Source organism: Onychostoma macrolepis, chromosome 08 (assembly GCF_012432095.1).
Source record: "Onychostoma macrolepis isolate SWU-2019 chromosome 08, ASM1243209v1, whole genome shotgun sequence".
NCBI lineage: Eukaryota > Metazoa > Chordata > Actinopteri > Cypriniformes > Cyprinidae > Onychostoma > Onychostoma macrolepis.
In genome coordinates this window covers 24,084,441-24,102,428 of record NC_081162.1, presented here as the reverse complement: position 1 = coordinate 24,102,428, position 17,988 = coordinate 24,084,441, and the positions used below count along the sequence as shown (strand labels likewise).

Genomic DNA, 17,988 nt, shown 5'->3' with positions numbered 1-17,988 from the left:
TTTTAGAACCAATCAACACGTTTCATGGCATCCATCAAAATAACGACGAGCCAATCAGAGTTAGTTACCATCGGAACATTCACTACAACTCTGTAGTGAATCCCAACAAAGCCACAATTGGAGTTGGGCTCGGACTTCCTGCCTTCAAACCAGGGGTGGGTATCTGCAATATATATAAAATTTCTTCTAAAATGAGCATTTTTATCAGACTCCTACGTGCAGGTTCAGTAATTTAATTGATATTACTGAACCTACACATAGGAGCATAATAAAAATGCTCATTTTAGAAGAAAATTTCAGATGGCACTAAGAGGCTTTTGCATCTGAACTCTTCATATATAAATAAAGTATTTTTACTAACTGCTTTATTAGGACCGTATTACATTGCTTTCAAAAAGTATACAAATCACTGTATTAAAAATAAGTAACAGATCCATACTTTTAGTAACATAGTGTGATCCATTAATGAAGAAGTCCTTTTTTTTTTTTTTTTTGTCATTTAGGTGAGAATATCTATTGATTGTTTGCAACTGTGCTGCATTTTCAATGTGAAATATGCTAATTGCTCTTGCACTTTGGTGTTACTATTGTCTATGTGTATTCCTGCACGTACACCTCCATCTGCTTGTGTAAGAACAGCCATTTTTTAACATGTTTAATTTTTTTGAAATGCAGTAATGACCTGTATTTCCTATTCAGGAATGTTTAACAAAGTCATTGTGGGTTTGTGAATTAGGAAGTCCATTGAAAACAGTGTCTCGTCAGATTGTTCCTCCCATTCACTCAGGCAGTTCCGTCAGCTGATCCACAGTTTGAATTTGGCGACAGTCGTCATCAAAGCCACAAAGAGACAACAAAGTGTGACCCGCAGTGTCCCATTTCCCAGACTGCTCTGGGTGGAAGAGGGGGGGGAAACATTCCACACATCGGTGGTTTTGGGGGAGCCCTATTAGCAGCACACTGTTTTGTTTACGTGCCACATGCCTTGTGATAATTTAAGCCGGGCAGATCAAAGACAGATCATGCCTTCCTATCAAAAACAGAGGCGCAGTGTGTTTGTGTGTGTGCTGGAGCTCTCCGACTAATTTGTGGCTAAGAGGGAATGCTGATGTGAACATTTCCATTATCACTCTCCTAAAGTATCGATCAATAGCATTGTAACTTTAACAACATGGAGGCAAAGTTTGTTGGAGGAAATGCATCATACAGTTAAAAAGTGTGTTATTTCAGGCATTTAACGTGCATCGAGATCTTATCCTCCAAGAGCTCCCCCATATCGCGGTCAGTTAGTTTAGTATAACAGTCTGTCCAGACGGGGAATGAGCCACTGTCCGGACACGGGCGCACTGTTCCAGAGCAGAGGACATGTAGCACAGCGAGAACAGCAAGAGAAAAATAGACATACATCGGGGAACGGATATATATACAGCCCTGTTTATGTTACAGTGTTAGCAGTTCAGGGGTCGGATTCACAAAAAACGTCTTAAGAAATAAGTTCCTTAATATAAATTCCAAGATGTGCAATTCTTAAAAAAAAAAAAAAAAAAAAAAAAAAAAAAACCTTAAGTTCTCATATATTTCCTTAATAACATCTTCTATGGAAATAAATAATGCTTCAGAAAATCCATTCATCCATCTGTCTATCCATCTAGTTTTTAAACGTTTTGACTTGCATTTGTATGAAAAGAGATCAAATTTTTGACTACTCCGTTCCGTGATTAAACAATCAGAATTTGTTCAGAGTTGTGCCATTATGTTCATTAGCCTAAATATAGGTAGTTAAAGTTGTTGTCAAATGCAGCTTATCCAATCAGAAACCCACTGTTTTATGAGATGCATTCTGTTTTTCTGATATGTAATGATGATGATGTCCATCATCTACTCTTAAGTGTTTCTAAAAAAGGCTTGTTGCTCAATATGCATGTAGCAGACAGTGCTTTTCCTGGTTCTACAAATCGACTCATCTTCAGGGCTCTTGAGCAGAAAGCATTCGCACCTGTCACCTGAGGGGCAACGCTGTGTCCTTTACCCCTCCTCTGTAACTGTCTCTTATGAAGAAAATGACAGGCTGACGTCAATAATCATAGTAAGCCTACATACTATTTTTGTCACAACTGGCTTGACAGGAGTGCAGAGCTCCACATCACACGTTTTTGAAATAGTTATTTTTATAAAGACTGTCTCAAGATGGAGCATGTTGCATTTTTTGCGCTGTGTCTTGCACTCACTCCAGAGTGAACAAAAAAATCTGTCATTGTTTGTTCTATCATTCCATTCATTCATTGGATCTATCATTCTGTGTATTATTCTTTTTTGTTTATTCATTCTATCTATCTAATTTTTTTCTATCATTTGTTTATTCATTCTGTCAGTCTGATGTTTGTCCATTCATTCTATCTATCTATTGTTTGTTTGATTGTCTATCTATCTGTATGTTCTTTCTGTCTTTAGTTCCATCTGTCATTCTATTAATCCAGCCATCCAACTTTTAACTGTTTTCACTCGTAGAAAAGAGGTGAAAGTGTGATATAAGAGACAAAAAAATATTTGATTACTCAGTGCTGTGATTGACCAACCAGAATCAAGTATTCTGGAGATTTGTGTCATTATGGTCATTAGCCTAAATGTAGGTTGTTTACAGTTGTTGTCAAATGCAGCTCCTCCAGTCAGAATGCTGAGTCAAAACCCTCTGTTTTATGAGATGCGTTCTGTATTTCTGAGATGAAATGAGTGTCTTTTATCCACTTTTAGAAAATGATTTATTGCTCAATTAGCATATAGGGGAAAATGTTTCTCCATTTCCCACAAATCAACTCCGCTTCAAGGTGCTTGAGCAGAAAACATTCTCACCTGTCACCTGAGGGTTAAAATGTGGCCTTTAACCCCTCTTCTGTATCTGTCTCTCTGTCTCTACGCAGTTTGCAGACCAGTCACTCATGAAGAATGCCATTAAAACGTCAGAGGAATCCTGGATTGAGCAACAGATGCTTGAGGACAAGAAGAGGGCCACAGATTGGGAAGCCACCAATGAGGCCATAGAAGAGCAGGTGGCCAGAGAATCATACTTACAGTGGCTTCGAGACCAGGAGAAACAGGCACGACAGGTGTGGAACCTGCTTGTTTCAGTGCTAATCCTACTAACTACCTAACATCATGTCTCATTCCATCAGAAGCTGTATTTCTATTCTAATCATCATGATTGTCAGTAGGAGTCAGGTAGTTAACGTGCGATAATTAGTTCACAAACACCTTTGGCGTCATAAAATAATCACTGGTTTAATGCTGATCGCATAGGAATTTTTTCAGAAAGTCACAAGTAAGCTGTGATGAGTGCTTTCCTTGGTTAAGACACGCATATCTAAGACTATCGGCTACGCAGATACCTGCAGCCAATGTGGTCTGTTTTCACACTTCAGCCAGCTGTGAAGACGACCATTCTTCACAGAAACTATAGGCTTTCTTATAAATCACTTCTTGAACTGACTGACAGCAGTGTATCAGAAAGAAAAAGAAAATTGTCATTTGATTTAAGCAAACAAACATAAAGCATTTTACACACACCTTACATAAACCTACTTTCTGAAATATTGAAAACAAACTTTGAAGATACGAAGGGCCTGTTCACTTATCATTTGTGAATGAACGTGTTTACTTTTGTTGCTCCCTCAGCCTCGTAAGGCCAGTGCTACGTGCAGCTCCGCCACGGCTGCGGCCTCCAGTGGTTTGGAAGAATGGAATGCCCGATCACCACGGCAGCGCAGCTCCGCCCCCTCTCCGGAGATTCCTGATCCTTCGCACTCGGACACACCCGCCAAGCCCCCCTCCCCGGCCGGAGCGACCCTCGCACTATCCAAACCCCCATCGCCCTGTGCACCAGGTCTGTTATCAGTGTTTTGCAATAAGGACAGTGTCATTAAAACTATCAGTTTAACTGTGTGATACCTTTCCTCTGTTTGTGCAGTTGAAATTCTATTATGTATACTACCTTTAGAAACCTCTTCTGCTCACCAAGGCTGCATTTCTTTGATCAAAAATGCAGTAAAAACATTAATATTGTGAAATATTATTACAATTTAAAATAACTATTTTCTATTTGAATGTATTTTAAAAAGCAATTTATTTCTGTGAAACAAAGCTGAATTTTCAGCATCATTACTGCAGTCTTCAGTGTCACATGATCCTTCAGAAATCATTCTAATATGCGGATTTGATACTCAAGAAACATTTCTTATTATCAATGTTGAAAACAGTTGTGCTGCTTAATATGTTTGTGGAAACCATGATCATTTTTTCCAGAATTATTTGATGAATAGAAAGTTCAGCATTTATTTGAAATGGAAATCTTTTGTAAGATTAAAATGCCTTTACAGTTCCTTCCTAAATAAAAAAGAAAAACATTTTTTTTCCCAAAAATCTTGGTGACCTCTAACTTTTGAAACGGTAATGTATGTAAACATACAAATACATTAAATAATAATGTAAAAATCAGTATTACAGCAATTACGGTAATAGATGCATGAGAAAAATAATGATATAATACAGAGAATTATCATTAAGAATGATAATTAAGTAATTAAAAACCCTCAAAACTAAATTGTCCAGATGCATTACAGTGATGACTATTTGTGGGTAAATATGCTTCATTTTAATGTCACCATGCAAAAAAAAAAAAAAAAAAAGTTTGTGCGATCTTCTTATGAAATTCACCCAAAAGCACTGCAGGAGAAGCCACATAGATCTCTGAACTTTAGTCTTTCAAAATAAAGATTTCCTGTGTTCTGTCTCGCCGTTCAGGTCCCAGTAACCAGGCTTGTGTTGGACCAGACAGACCCACCTCGTCTTCTCTGGTGTCTCTGTATCCAGCACTGGGCTATCGGGCCATTATGCAAGAGATGTCCCCTACTGCTTTTGGTGAGGAAGTGAAGTCACGCTTGCCAATCTGTCTAGCTGTCCTGCCTGATTCAGTATGAAAGAATCCAGGGCTCAGGAATGCCATGTTAATCACGGCGCTCGCTCGCCTTCCTCGTGCGTCTCACACAGCTTGAATCTGTGATGTGATCCATGTGATTCAGTGTGAATTGTACCCAGCACTCATCCAGAAAGCAGCATGTACAGTCGTTATGTGCAGTTAAATACACTTGATTGCAGCTGAGTATCGGCACACCCCAGCTACTGTTGACATCAGCTTAAAGAACTTAAGAAGGTGCAAATAGGGAGGGAATGTTTTTAACAATTGTAACTCTTGTAATGGATATACATCAGTCTGAAAAGATGGGCGCACCTACTCATTCTTTATTATTGCTGTTATGCACATTTGATAATAGTAAAGGTGTTAAAGAATAAAAGACTCTTTTTATGAAGTTCCTATGTATGTTGCACACTTGTTACCTGGTTTGGTTTTACAATATGATCAGCCTTAAAAATGTAATAGTTTTAGATTGATAAAGAAAATCATTTTCAGACACTACTGGTCAAAAGTTATTATTATAATATTGTGAATATATTTTAAAATGTAATTTATTCCAGGGATGCAAAGCTGAATTTTCAGTGTACTCCAGTATCACATGATCCTTCAGAAATCAAAGAACTTAATACTTTTATTCACTAAGGATGTATTAAACTGATCTAATTTAATGATAAAGACATTTGCTGTAATGTTAAAAATCTATTTCAAATAAATGCTGTTCTTTTGAACTTTATTCATCAAAGAATCCTTAAAAAATACATCACAAAAACGTTAAGCAACATAATTGAGCAGAAAATCAGCCTATTACAATGGTTTCTGAAGGATCATGTGACACCGAAGACTGGAGTAATGATGCTGAAAATTCACCTCTGCATCCCAGGAATAAATTACATTTTAAACTATATTCAAATAAAAATAAGTTATTTAAATATGTATTAATATTTCACAATATTACTGTTTTTACTATATTGTGGATCAAATAAATGCAGCCTTGGTGAGCAGAAGAGACTTATTTCACATAAAAATCTTTTCACAGGTAGTGTATACAGTTATCTATTAAACTAATTTCAAGCATTTGAGCAGAAGCCTTCAGATAAGAAATTCAGTCGTGTGTGAAATGATTCGATTTGTTGTGCATATAATAGGCTATGTTTTTATCTGTGTCAGCAAATCATAATGCGTTTTGTTGCTCTTGTTTTGCAACAGGCCTAACAGACTGGGAAGACGATGAAATATTGGCATCCGTCTTGGCCGTGTCACAACAGGAATACCTCGACAGCATGAAGAAAAACGCCATGCATAGAGAACCTTCTCCAGACAGCAGTTGATAAAGGAGGGTTGAGGCACAATCTGCGTCTGAAGCAGGAGGCAGATACATGGGGATCAAAGCAGTCACATTCTCTCCATCATCATGCAGTTCACATTGTCCTCCCTTTCCTTCCCCCACCCATCCATCCATCCATCCATCAATCAGTTCATCAGTCCATCACTGGCCTCAGCCATCCAGCAGTAATGGCCCATTGTTGTGATACTCACCTAACCACTCCTTTTCTTTCTTACACCATTCACACCATCATTGGACTTCTTTAGGTGCATGTGAAAATAAACATGACTGATATCATTATAGAAAACATGGGGAAACGAAAAATTATTGAAAAAAAGTCATACTTTATCCTCTTAATTAATATAATCTTGTTTTATTTTCTTGTTTGGGATGAAAATGCTCTTTTTTTCTTGGAATAAAAAAAAAAAAGAACTTTCTGAAGAAATATACTTATTTGTTGGCATCCTTTTTATACAGTCTTGATATTTTTGACGACTTCACTATTACTCTTAAATGTGGAAAGAGTTTTATTAAAGAACGAAGTGTGTATGAATATTTATGTATATAGAAATGTATGCAATTTTAATGCAATGCTGAAATCTACCAGTCAAGTGTCTTGAATGATCACTAGGACATTTAAGTCTGGTAAGTGAGGTTCTGATATCTGTATATAAAGCATTATCAAACGCCATCGCTTAGCTATTAAAGTTCCGTTTTTCTTGGTATATCATCATGGAGACAAAACCACATTCGATTTTGTAAATAGCAAATGTGGGACTGTCCCATATGCAGAGCATGCTAAAGCATGAGTCATTATGCCCTTCAAACAGGTCTAAGATTATCCCTATTTATATGTGCAGATGTGTGCAGTATTTTTGCTAAATGACTGTTCTTTCAGCTACACTGTTGTATCTACTTTTTGACTTCATTTTTTTTTTTTTTAATTACTAGTAAATAACCCAATAGTGACTAATATGTTTTTTTGTTTTGTTTTTTCACTAGTGTGACTAATTCATTAATTATTAGAACTTGTTACTTGGGTACGACATTTCTCAATTAAGAAAAAAAAAAAAAAACGACCACATTTTACCATGTAATTCTATATGAGGACCGGGGATTAGATTCACTTCCATTTACCTGTTCCAGTTTTTCTAGTATTAGTTTTTTTTCTAGTCGTTTAATAGTAGTAAAATGTATTAACTGCTAATATCTATTTCCGTTTTATTTGTACCTAATTATGAGACATTAATGTCTGTTTAATTTGTTACTAGTGGCATTTATCTCTGCAAATTGCTTTTTAAATTCTATTCTTCCAGTCTATTCGAAATGGTTATTTCATGGGTTTCATTAAAAATGCTATTAGAAACAGCTTGAATATCTTGTCTTAGTGCATGAGTGAATTCAAAATTTACGCGTTAAAAAAAAAGAGAAAGGCATTCCCGTCATCGCGCGCGCGCGCGCGCTTTCTGAGGGACGTTGGGCGTAAGAGCTGTGGAAATTCTTAGAATTTTAACCACCGCTCATTAATATTAATTTGTTTAAATTTTCAGCGTTGTGATTGGCTGTCAGTTCAAAACAGTACAAGCGTGTTGGCAGCGATTGGTCGGGTTCGTTAAAGTGGGCGTGTTTACGCATGTAAACTTAAAACATCAACAAACTGCGAGACGATTCAGAAGTGTGCGAGTGTTTGAAGCAGAGGCCACGCAGACGCTCTCTGCAAACGGCGGAATTTGAACTGAACTGAAAACAGACACTGACGAACCGTAACAGATTACCATGGATATGTTCTGCTGAGGCGGCGCACTGTACTAGCTGAAGATATCACTTGTTTTTATTCGTATAAAAACTGAAAATGTTGGATAAAAGGATTGTTGACCTGCGTTCGGATCAGCTGGAAGGCGTGAGAGCAAAAAATGGTAAGTTCATTAAAACACCGAACAAGAAAAATATAGTTTGTAAGGCTATGTTTGAATTCGCCTATAAATTATTTTGAACTTTATCAACCGTTAAATAATAAATGGCGCTTGTGCTAAATTCTATATTAACCCAGAAGCATAATTTAGACCGACATGCATTCTTGGTTGCTACGTTACATCTTTTTTATATTTGATTGTGTTTACTTTCAGTTAAAGAGCACTTTGAGAAGCAATATAAGATGGGATCCCTTCTGGGAAGCGGCGGCTTCGGTTCTGTGTTCTCCGGACTGCGCATTTCAGACGGACTACAGGTAATAATGATATACTCCAATGTAAAATGCAAACATTCGTGCTTATATCTTCATAAATTTCTCCTCTAAATTACTTTTATTATCATTTTAGGTCGCTATCAAACAAATATCCTGTGATAGAATTCAGCAGTGGGCCAGTCTGGTGAGTAATCCTTCATATTAATGCAAATGTGTTTTTGTTTTGTTGAATTTGAAGCTACATTAGTTTCAATTCGAGCATACAAACAATGAAAGCATAGAAATAGGAATTATAGCGCCCTCTTGTGATTGTTTTGGTTTTTACCGGAACAGCGTCGTGACGCAAGCGTGACGATTCGGATTTTTCAAAACACCCTAAAAGGGAAACTTAAGTGGACTTTCCCAAGTGTGTCAGAACTGTTTTTTAGTAATAGACTTGATAGACGAGATATATTTGGTTTCATAACAAGAAGAATATTTATAGGTCCAAAATATATGACAGATAAAATTGTAGTTCCCCTTTTAATAACCCAGGGAGAAACCCAAGTTTACACCTGCAGCACCTTATGTGGAACTTTTCTAGGGAATTTTTTTAATATAACGTCTTTTCCGGTAGAAAATAATCAAAATCTAAAGTTAATAATGACCATTGTTTTTTATTTACCCTTTATAGCCTGGTACAGCAAACAAAGTCCCCATGGAGATCGCTCTCCTCCTGCGTCTGGGTGAAGGGTCGGGGTCGCTACCCGGTCACCGCGGCATCATCCGGATGCTCGACTGGTTTGAGATGCCGGGTCAGGGATACCTCATTGTGTTTGAGAAACCCCAACACTGCCAGGACCTGTTTGACTTCATCACTGAACGTGGGGCCCTGGAGGAGCCCATTGCACAGAGGTGCGAAAAAGTGACAGTCTTTTGACTTTTGATTCTAACAGTAAGCCACAATTACTGATGAGTATCGTCTTTTTTTAGATTCTTCAAACAGGTCATTGAAGCCCTGCAGTTCTGCCACTCCAAGGGAATTGTGCACCGGGACATCAAAGATGAGAACATCCTCGTTGACACCCGCACCAGAGACATCAAAATCATTGACTTTGGATCTGGTGCTCTACTGAAGGACTCCATTTACACTGATTTTGAAGGTAAGGCAGCTATAGTTTGGTTACTGCGTATGCATGAATATAACATGAATCTGGAGCAGTTTCTAATGACCCCTCTTGTCTGTTTAGGGACCAGAGTCTACAGCCCTCCAGAGTGGATCCTCCAACAGCGTTACAGCGCTCATCCGCTCACCGTGTGGTCGCTGGGCGTACTTTTGTTTGACATGGTGTGTGGAGACATACCCTTTGAGCGGGATGCTGACATTGTGCATGGCACTCCAAGTTTCACTAAACGCATCTCCAAAGGTGAGCCCACAAATAAAATGAAATCTACTATCTTAAAGAGGCAGTACACCCAAAAATGAACATTAAATGGATTGCAAATTATGCAGGCACGGTTTCAATGTAACAACGCAGATTTGTTACATTTGCAAATTTAATTACAACAGAATGCGAACAGTTTGTCACAGAGCCATTGGTAGTATACGATGCCAGGTTTATTCAACATTTATTCTTTCATTTCAGAATGCCAGTCTCTGATTCACTGGTGCCTTTCGTACAGGCCGGAGGAACGGCCTAGTTTGGAGCAGATTTTGCAGCATCCTTGGATGATGGAGAGCACTGAGGACATTGGAGATTTGCAAGCGGAAAGCAATATTAAGCCAAGCCTTTAAATCCTGAAGGATTTTGGACTCGATTCGGAGATTTCACACACACACTGTTTTGTTTTACACACTGGACTTCCTGAACTCTAGTTGCTGGCTTCTGGATTCTTCCTTATTTATTTTTTGTTTGGCTGCCTTCAACGTTCATGTCGTTTCATTTGGACTTGGGATCTATGCTTCTAGACGCCCAGAATAGCCCTGGATTGCTGCAGGTTTACTTTATGAATGAATATTTCCCACGACTACAACCATCACAGCTCAATGCAACTTTTTTATTTATTGCTGATTATTTATTTTTTCCAGCCATGAACTAATTTATTTTTGCAAGAATTTCAGAAGCAGTAAACTGTGTTAGTCTTGTTTGTTTTGAAGTTCTAACTGACTTAAATGACAGTAGGTGGACTTGCAGTTATTTAGCAGACTGCGATGATACCTGGTTTTACAGGTTTCTGCTGTATGGTGATATTCTCTCCCTGTTCTAAGGGGTTTCAAAAAGACTTTGGATCTGCTTTCCAGTCTTTTGACGGGAGGCCTGGAGGAACAATAATTCAGGCTCATGTGGATCTGTTCCCATTTATCAACACACTCTCTCAAAGAAGGTGCGACAGAAGAGAACAGGAACATTCCTGTGGATCCTGTTTACTCTAAACGAACCAATTCCCTAGATGGATTCCTCAGAGCCATTACTAAGCCGGCTTTTGGTTTCTGTCGGTATTGTTTGCGAAATACCTGCGCTGTAACTTAAAGAATGTTGTCAGGACGCTTTGTACTGAACGAACTCAGCTATGTGTGATTTTGTTGGAAGTTCCCAAAGGTCAGCATGTTAACTAATGTCATGAGGGTTTCAACCACTAACCCACTGTTGATGTTTACTAAAAAGGGCCTATGGGCTTTTCCTAATTGTCTGATTACACCCCAAAGAGATCTGCCTTACTGTCTTATGCGAGGTAAACATGCATAATGCCAGATTAATTTGACATGGATTTGAGTTAACCAAGACAAAAAATCTTTTTGAAATTTGTTAGTGTGTTTGGATCCAAAACAGCATTGATATGTTCAAATTGTTTGATTTGAGACTTTAAAATTGAATGTGTGCAAATTGGACCTTTCCCAACATAACATGTAATGCATCCATGTAAACACTGGGGTATTTTTGGTACAGTCAGTTTTCTTTTTTCTTTCATTTTTTTTTTGTTATAAAAAAAATCCTTGCAGTTTTTGCTTGGGTTGGCACAACAATTTTCTGTAAATACTTGTGTATTCAACAATGTGGCTGTTGTCACATGATGTTTAATTTAAGAGATTCTATGAATAAAAAATATAGATGTGAAGTATCTATATTTAAAGAAACACCTGTCTTGTCTTTTCTATCCATTTTTGCTCATGCAAGTAAGAAATAAAACGAGAAACTTAAGCCATATCACTGATCATAGTTTTCTGTTCATCAAGGAAGTTTTTAAACAGGCCTCTCCAGTCCAACCATTCAGGTTAGTTATTCCCGACAAGTGAAGCAGGAATGTTCTTCGCATTTTCACGTGCTTGCTTTACTGTAATCACAGAACTGATTTTTCCACATCGTTTAACGCCTGCAACTGACACCCTGAATGTATATACTGGTAGACACCCCAAGTGTGCCACACTAGTCCTCAAAAGTGAAGCCATCGTGTCTCGATCGCCCCCAGGTGGCTGGTCCCAGTATAGGTCATAAACCCCACCCTCTCCATGTAATCTAATGGGACATGAGACAAACTACTTAATTAAATTTCACTTCAAATATTTTGTTTTCAAACATGGTTTTTGTCATTTGATGTAGATTTTTACATCACACTGATGTAAGTTCAAGTGTTCGTTTTTTAAATAAGTTGGTTTTAGTTAGTTATGTGATGCTATAAAAACAGGAGTGTGACGTCACGATTGACAGCTTCTGAGGCGTCAAGGGATTTTTTCGGGATCTTCAGGAAGAGATTGGAGTTATATTTACCTTATTTTAACACAAGCCTCTTGTATGGCAATCAGCAGACAAAAATTGGAGCAGTCAGGCTGATTTAAAAAAGGTGCGCGTGCTTGTAAATGGCGGCCTCACTTTCCTTCAATGGAAGTGAGTCAAGGTGCGTCGTCCATCTTTTTTTTTTTTTTTTTAACAGTCTATGATAGACACCTGTTGGTGTGTCCTTCAACATTGGTTTTATTAATAATTAGATCTTTATTTGGATTTGATACACGTGGGGACGACTGCCTGGCTCAACGAGGTATTGAAGATATCCGTTAGGACAACCGTCAGCTGTGCAGCACAGTCTCTCAGTACACGGCCAGGTATGTTGTGAGGGCCCACAGCCTTACATGGGTTATTCCTGGACAGGGTCTTCCATACGTCAGCTGGAGACAGACAGAGCACCTGGTCGTTTGGTGTGTCGCTCTGTATCTCAAATCGTGAGAAGAAGTGGTTGAGTGCATCTGGCAGGGATGCGTCATCGTCACTGGCCTGTGGCAGGGGCTTGTAGCCAGTGATGGTCTGAATGGCTTGCCACAGGGTCCGGGTGTCTTTACTGTCACTGAAATTATTGTTGATTTTTTTGAGCATATTGATGTTTTGCATTCTTGATGCCATCTTGCGGTTTTATCTCCTGATCTGAATGCCTCATCTCAGATTTTAGCAGCCCGTGAACCTCAGCTGTCATCCATGGCTTCTGGTTGGCTCGTGTGGTATTGGTCCTGGTGACGGTCACATCATCCATACACTTCTTGATGCAAGCAGTCACTGTTTCGGTGTACTCTTATAAGTCTGTGTGATGGTTGTAGGTGGCTGCCCCCCTGAAAATGTTCCAGTCTGTGTCCTGGAAGCAGTCCGGCAGTGCTGAGGTAGCATCGTCTGGCGATACTGTGATCTGCATTTGAAAAGATTTGGCAAGTTTCAGACATGGTCTGTATGCTGGAATTAGCATAACAGAGATGTGGTCTGAGTATCCGAGGTGGGGTTCAGCCTTGTATGTGTTTTTCTCTGTTGTATAAACAAACCCCCTTGTTGCAAAGTTCACATGTTGGTAGAACTTCGACAAAACTGTCTTTAGGTTTGCGAGGTTGAAGTCACCAGCTATGATGAAAAAGGCGTCAGGGTTGTTTTTGTTTGTTGCTTGCTGATGGCGAGTCTTTAGCATTTGCACACGGGGAAATGTAACGTACACAGCTACATGACGATGGCCGTTAACTTCCTTGGGCGACACTTCACGAACATAAACTCCACCAGCAACGAACACTGTTTTGCTACTACCGCAGCATTGTTACACCATTCTTTGTTGATATATACACACATATAAGTCTCCTCTGCAAGCCTTACCAGACAGTGATGAAACGCTGTCCGCTTGGTAACGTTAGCAGGTTAGCCCGTGCAGCTGAATGGCGGAGTCCGGGATGTTGTCCTTTAGCCATGTTTTAGTGAGGATAAAAATAAAAATAAAAATAAAAACCAATCCCTTATCTCTGGCTGTGTAGTGAGCGAACATTTGAGAGCACAAGTGTTGGAAGAGCCGGTCTTCTGGGGCTAGCCCTTAGCCTAACGTTAGCTCGTATACGTTACCTCCGCGCTTACCGCGTTTCCGTCCTCTCTCACACCGCTTGAGACGCCGCTTTGTGCAGGTAACGACAGTGGACGAGGCCGCGGTTTCGAAAGGCCTCGTAGCTGCCGGCGAGAGTTGGTGTTTGTATGCACTGCCGATTTCCAAAAGGCTTTGGCGATCATACATAGTTTTGAAGTGATTTCCTTATGAATTAGCGGTTAAGTGAGATTATTAGGAGGCGATGAGATTAAAAAACATAAAAGCACCGTCTTTAGGACCCAGAGTAGCCGCTGCGTCTGACCCATAGACTGTTTAAAAAAAAAAAAAAACAGAGTCTGACCCCGCCGCCGCCTCCTCCTTCTTCTTCTTTTTCTTGGCTTTTGCAACTTGTAATTATTGCATATCGCCACCTACTGTACAGGAGTGTGTAGAGGGACTTGACGGATATTTTACTTAACTCATTTAGAGGGAGGGGGAAAAAATTAAATAAAAAAAACCCTTTTCGTTTCTAAATTGTTCTTATTAATCCAGTATTTTCAAGAAACATAAACAAAGCTTTGAGTATTTTTCTTTCCATCCCTTGTTCTCTAAGAATATCTTCAATTTTATTTTCTTCTTCCATTTCCTTCCATTTAAACAAGACATGTTCTACATCTTCGCCGCCATCTTGGATCTGAAGCCCAATTCTGAGTGTGCTACACACAGGTGAGTGGGCTATACAAACCACCCGTAGTAACACACTCTTTTCTCTGAATGTACACTAGACACTTTTTATAAACATTCCCTCACACAAAGACTCAAATTGATAATATATGTTTACTTGCACATTGCACTACAAATAATCTTGCACTATGCAAGACCAAGACGGAGCAGTGCAAGTGATTTATTTTGTAAGGCAAGAGTACAGTGCTTTAATGAGAAATCTTTTGTATAAATTTATTTGTCGGCTGGACGATTCACATAACAATATTATAATGTTGTCAATTCCTAGGCTTACTGAAGTGCGATATCAGTCCCCTATGAAGAAGTATTGGTGTAACTGTCTTTTTTAATGTGTATTGTACTGGTCTTGTTTTATTGTGTTTCTTGCTAATGGACCTCGAATCTGGAAATAAAGTTGAATATTGAATAATATATTGAATATGCGCTGCTTCCCCCAAAATATATCTTTTGCACAATTTCATGTACAAATGATCTCTATTGCTCAATTTTATTTACAGTATTTATGTAAAGTTTTTGTACAGTCTCAGTTAGTGTAGTCAACTATTTAAGGTATATGTATAGTCAGATGGTCAACTGTTGTATAGGTCTATAATTGTTTTTCTTATACTTCTATTGTTGTATATTCATATATGTTTAACTAGTATGTAGCACTGTGTTTCTGCGAGACCACAACATTTTGTTCCACTATATGTCCACACATGTAGCAGAATGACAATAAAGCTCGACTTGACTTATTTTGGAAAATTTATGTTTAGATTATCTATAGACAACAACTTGAGCCTTAAAGCAAAATAAGCAAATTGCAAGCATAAAAATGTATACCTATGATTGCAACTATGTGGAATTTCTTAGGTGCTGCTGCTGCCCCCTAATGGTTCCTGTAATGCAGTGCAATACTTCTTTGGTGCAATCTTTGTTTATCTGTACTTGTTTCCCCTCACAGTATTAGTAGGGCCGTTAAGCTAAATATAAGTTAAGCAGAGGGTGGTACACTAGTAAAGTATCAGATTTAGTTAAAGATAAAAAAAAAAAAAAACTCCAACGGACAGTTCCGGGAAGTAATTTAGTGGGATTTTAACCCTTCTCTCGACATCATCTGATGTGTTTCACAGAGCAGCGGCGGGGAAATCATCATTAAGCCCTGTAATCATTACAGATCGAGCGGATCATCAAAGTTTGTGGGCAGATTGGACTTCATGTTTGATGATGATTATGATGATGGCAGCAGCAGTCAGTCCACACAGAAGCACTGAAGATAAAACATCCACCCGAAGACTGAATGACGGTAAGAAACCTAATTTCATCCTCTTATTCAAACATCAGACTGCTTAAAGGGTGCATTCAGCTTTGTATTGTTACAATGTCGTTGTTATAAGTAAACGAGCAATGTGTATTATTTTTGCGTGTTACCTGCACCAAGAAATCCCCGTTTATTTGTCAGGAAAAGTTCGGGAGCAATCAAAAGTTGTAAAAACTACAGATCCTACTTCCGCATTTTTGTATCCCCGCTCACGGATAGTGTGCTCGAGCTCTGTGCATTATGGGTATTAAAGTTTTCGTAACCTTTTTTCGCCACAGCCCCTTTTATCTGTTTTCAAACAAATTGCGTTTGTACTGCATGACAGCCAGCTTTAATAATAATTATTTTAAAAAAAACATTTTTTTGCAGCGAATTACCCTTTTAAGGACACGATGGTTTGGCGTCGTGATAGTAAACATTTGTCACCCATGTACTTTTTTGTGAAGTGATTACATGGTACTCCATGGTAGTTTAAAGAATACCACGTTGCGTACTAAAAAGTACCATGGTAAGTATTAGCCTATCATACTATCCTTATGAAAGTACCATATTATTACCTTGGAGTTTTATAGTGTGGGACTGCCATCAGAGAATGAGATCACTCTAAAACAGAGAAACCAGATAATCACATGTCTGTCCATCCACTGGTCAAACTCCAGAAACCAGACTTCTTTCCCCCCCCCATATTTTCAGTGATATTTAGATGGGCTAACATGTGCAATCATATTTTTGATAATATAATGTGTCTAGCTTTAATTGTCACATTCTAGTATTATTTCTCAATCTAATGGCATTGATAAATTAACTTGATTGCCAGGAAAAAGTTTCTACGTGCAACAGCGTGAATATAATCTGCACTGGGTTAAGCAAACATTCATCTGTTTAGGTTTGTCTGTAACTGATGAAAGTGACTAGATACATTCAGAAAAATGAGAAATGTTCGTAATGCTGGCATTTGTCAGTGTTTGGATCTAAATATCTTTCCTGTGTCTCTTGCAGTGAAGGTAATGAAGTTCATCAGTCTGGTGATTTTGGTGATCCAGAATGTATCGCTCATCCTCAGCATCAGCTACGTGTGGACGTTGTCTGATTTCTTGGCCACGTCTGCTGTTGTGATGGCAGAGATTCTTAAAGTTCTTACTTGTCTGTTTGTCATCTCGATGCAGAGGACTGGAGAAGCAAGTTTTTATGACATTGCTTGGGTTGGCAGAACTGTTTCACTGTAAATACTTGTGTATTGAACAGTGTAATGTGACAGTTGTCATAAGATGTTCCATTTAAGTGATTTTATAGATAAAATATATGTTTTGAAATAAACAACTCTCTTGTCCATTATATCATAATTAGTGGCAAATATATATGTACTGTCTTTTTGTGTAAAAAAAAAAGCAAATAAACACTATGCAATTATGATAATATTTGCATTTATTTTTGTTGTATAAAGTCGCTTTAGCACATTGTGGGCTACAATTAAAATCTGCTGTTAATAAATCTGAACAATGTTAGATATTTTCACTTATGAGGACAAATGTGTATTTAAGCAATAAATCTAGAGGTTCTTGTAGAGCAACACATACTTCTTAAGAGACAGTTTCAATGGATTTTTGTAATATTTAATTATTGCTGAACTATAGCAATATTTTAGTTACCTGTTTAGTCCATACATTAGTGTCAATTAAACATTAAAGATAGCACAGATTTAATTTAGAATTAAAACTAAGTTTTAAATGTAATGGCCTATGGTAATTCTACAAATGTTTTTACAAATAGTGCAGTAGCTACTAAAACAATATTATAAATATTCTATTATTACGGAGAAAAAAAAATCCTTCAAAAAAACAAATCCTTAATCCTCCATGGGTTGCATAATTCGGTTATAAAAATGGCTATATAAGAAAATAGCATATGATATCAACAGTAGTACCATGTTTTATTTATTTGTTTATTTATTTATTTAAAAAGTACCATGGTAATACCCTTTTAAAATACAGAGGCAAGACCACTCTAATACCACACTACTTGGTAGCTATGTACGATTACCATATGTATATATCATGTTTTTACTTGGTACTCCATATTAAAAATGCAATGCTAATACCATAGTAATTTTTTTTTTACCATTGTTTATTTTATTTTATTAATATTATTATTATTTATTTTTTGCAATGTTA

General features: G+C 37.9%; 2 protein-coding genes across 9 annotated transcripts in view; both read left to right on the top strand.

The window, feature by feature from the left end:
- Positions 1-6,739, top strand: part of otud5a (OTU deubiquitinase 5a) — a 34,143-nt gene extending 27,404 nt beyond the window's left edge. For 4 of the 5 annotated variants that reach the window (XM_058784007.1, XM_058784006.1, XM_058784010.1 and 1 more), the window contains 5 exons: positions 7-155; positions 2,919-3,104; positions 3,670-3,877; positions 4,795-4,911; positions 6,173-6,739. In XM_058784007.1, the coding sequence (XP_058639990.1) occupies positions 7-155; positions 2,919-3,104; positions 3,670-3,877; positions 4,795-4,911; positions 6,173-6,294 (782 nt within the window). In that variant the 3' untranslated portion in view covers positions 6,295-6,739. The remainder of the gene's footprint in view (positions 1-6; positions 156-2,918; positions 3,105-3,669; positions 3,878-4,794; positions 4,912-6,172) is intronic. The other variant, XM_058784008.1, reaches the window with a different exon arrangement.
- Positions 6,740-7,663: 924 nt separating this feature from the next.
- On the top strand, positions 7,664-17,216 carry pim2 (Pim-2 proto-oncogene, serine/threonine kinase). Of its 4 annotated transcripts, none has more exons than XM_058784016.1 (10): positions 7,664-8,206; positions 8,417-8,517; positions 8,609-8,659; positions 9,149-9,369; positions 9,448-9,617; positions 9,705-9,881; positions 10,101-12,553; positions 14,436-14,499; positions 15,674-15,802; positions 16,817-17,216. In XM_058784016.1, exons 1-7 carry the CDS (start codon positions 8,143-8,145, stop codon positions 10,247-10,249), a joined length of 933 nt encoding a protein of 310 aa, XP_058639999.1. In that variant the 5' UTR covers positions 7,664-8,142; the 3' UTR covers positions 10,250-12,553; positions 14,436-14,499; positions 15,674-15,802; positions 16,817-17,216. The 4 variants fall into 4 exon arrangements, with proteins under 4 accessions (XP_058639999.1, XP_058639998.1, XP_058639997.1 ...); XM_058784015.1 differs by having other exon boundaries at positions 15,630-15,802; XM_058784014.1 differs by having other exon boundaries at positions 10,101-12,646; positions 15,630-15,802.
- The last annotated feature ends 772 nt before the right edge of the window (positions 17,217-17,988 follow it).

Excerpts from the sequence above, each read along its gene's own strand:
- pim2 (XM_058784016.1), top strand. The coding sequence starts at position 8,143 with ATGTTGGATAAAAGGATTGTTGACCTGCGTTCGGATCAGCTGGAAGGC. Across the intron at positions 8,207-8,416 it reads AGGCGTGAGAGCAAAAAATG|TTAAAGAGCACTTTGAGAAG; the intron begins GTAAGTTCATTA and ends GTTTACTTTCAG. Across the intron at positions 9,882-10,100 it reads CACTAAACGCATCTCCAAAG|AATGCCAGTCTCTGATTCAC; the intron begins GTGAGCCCACAA and ends CTTTCATTTCAG.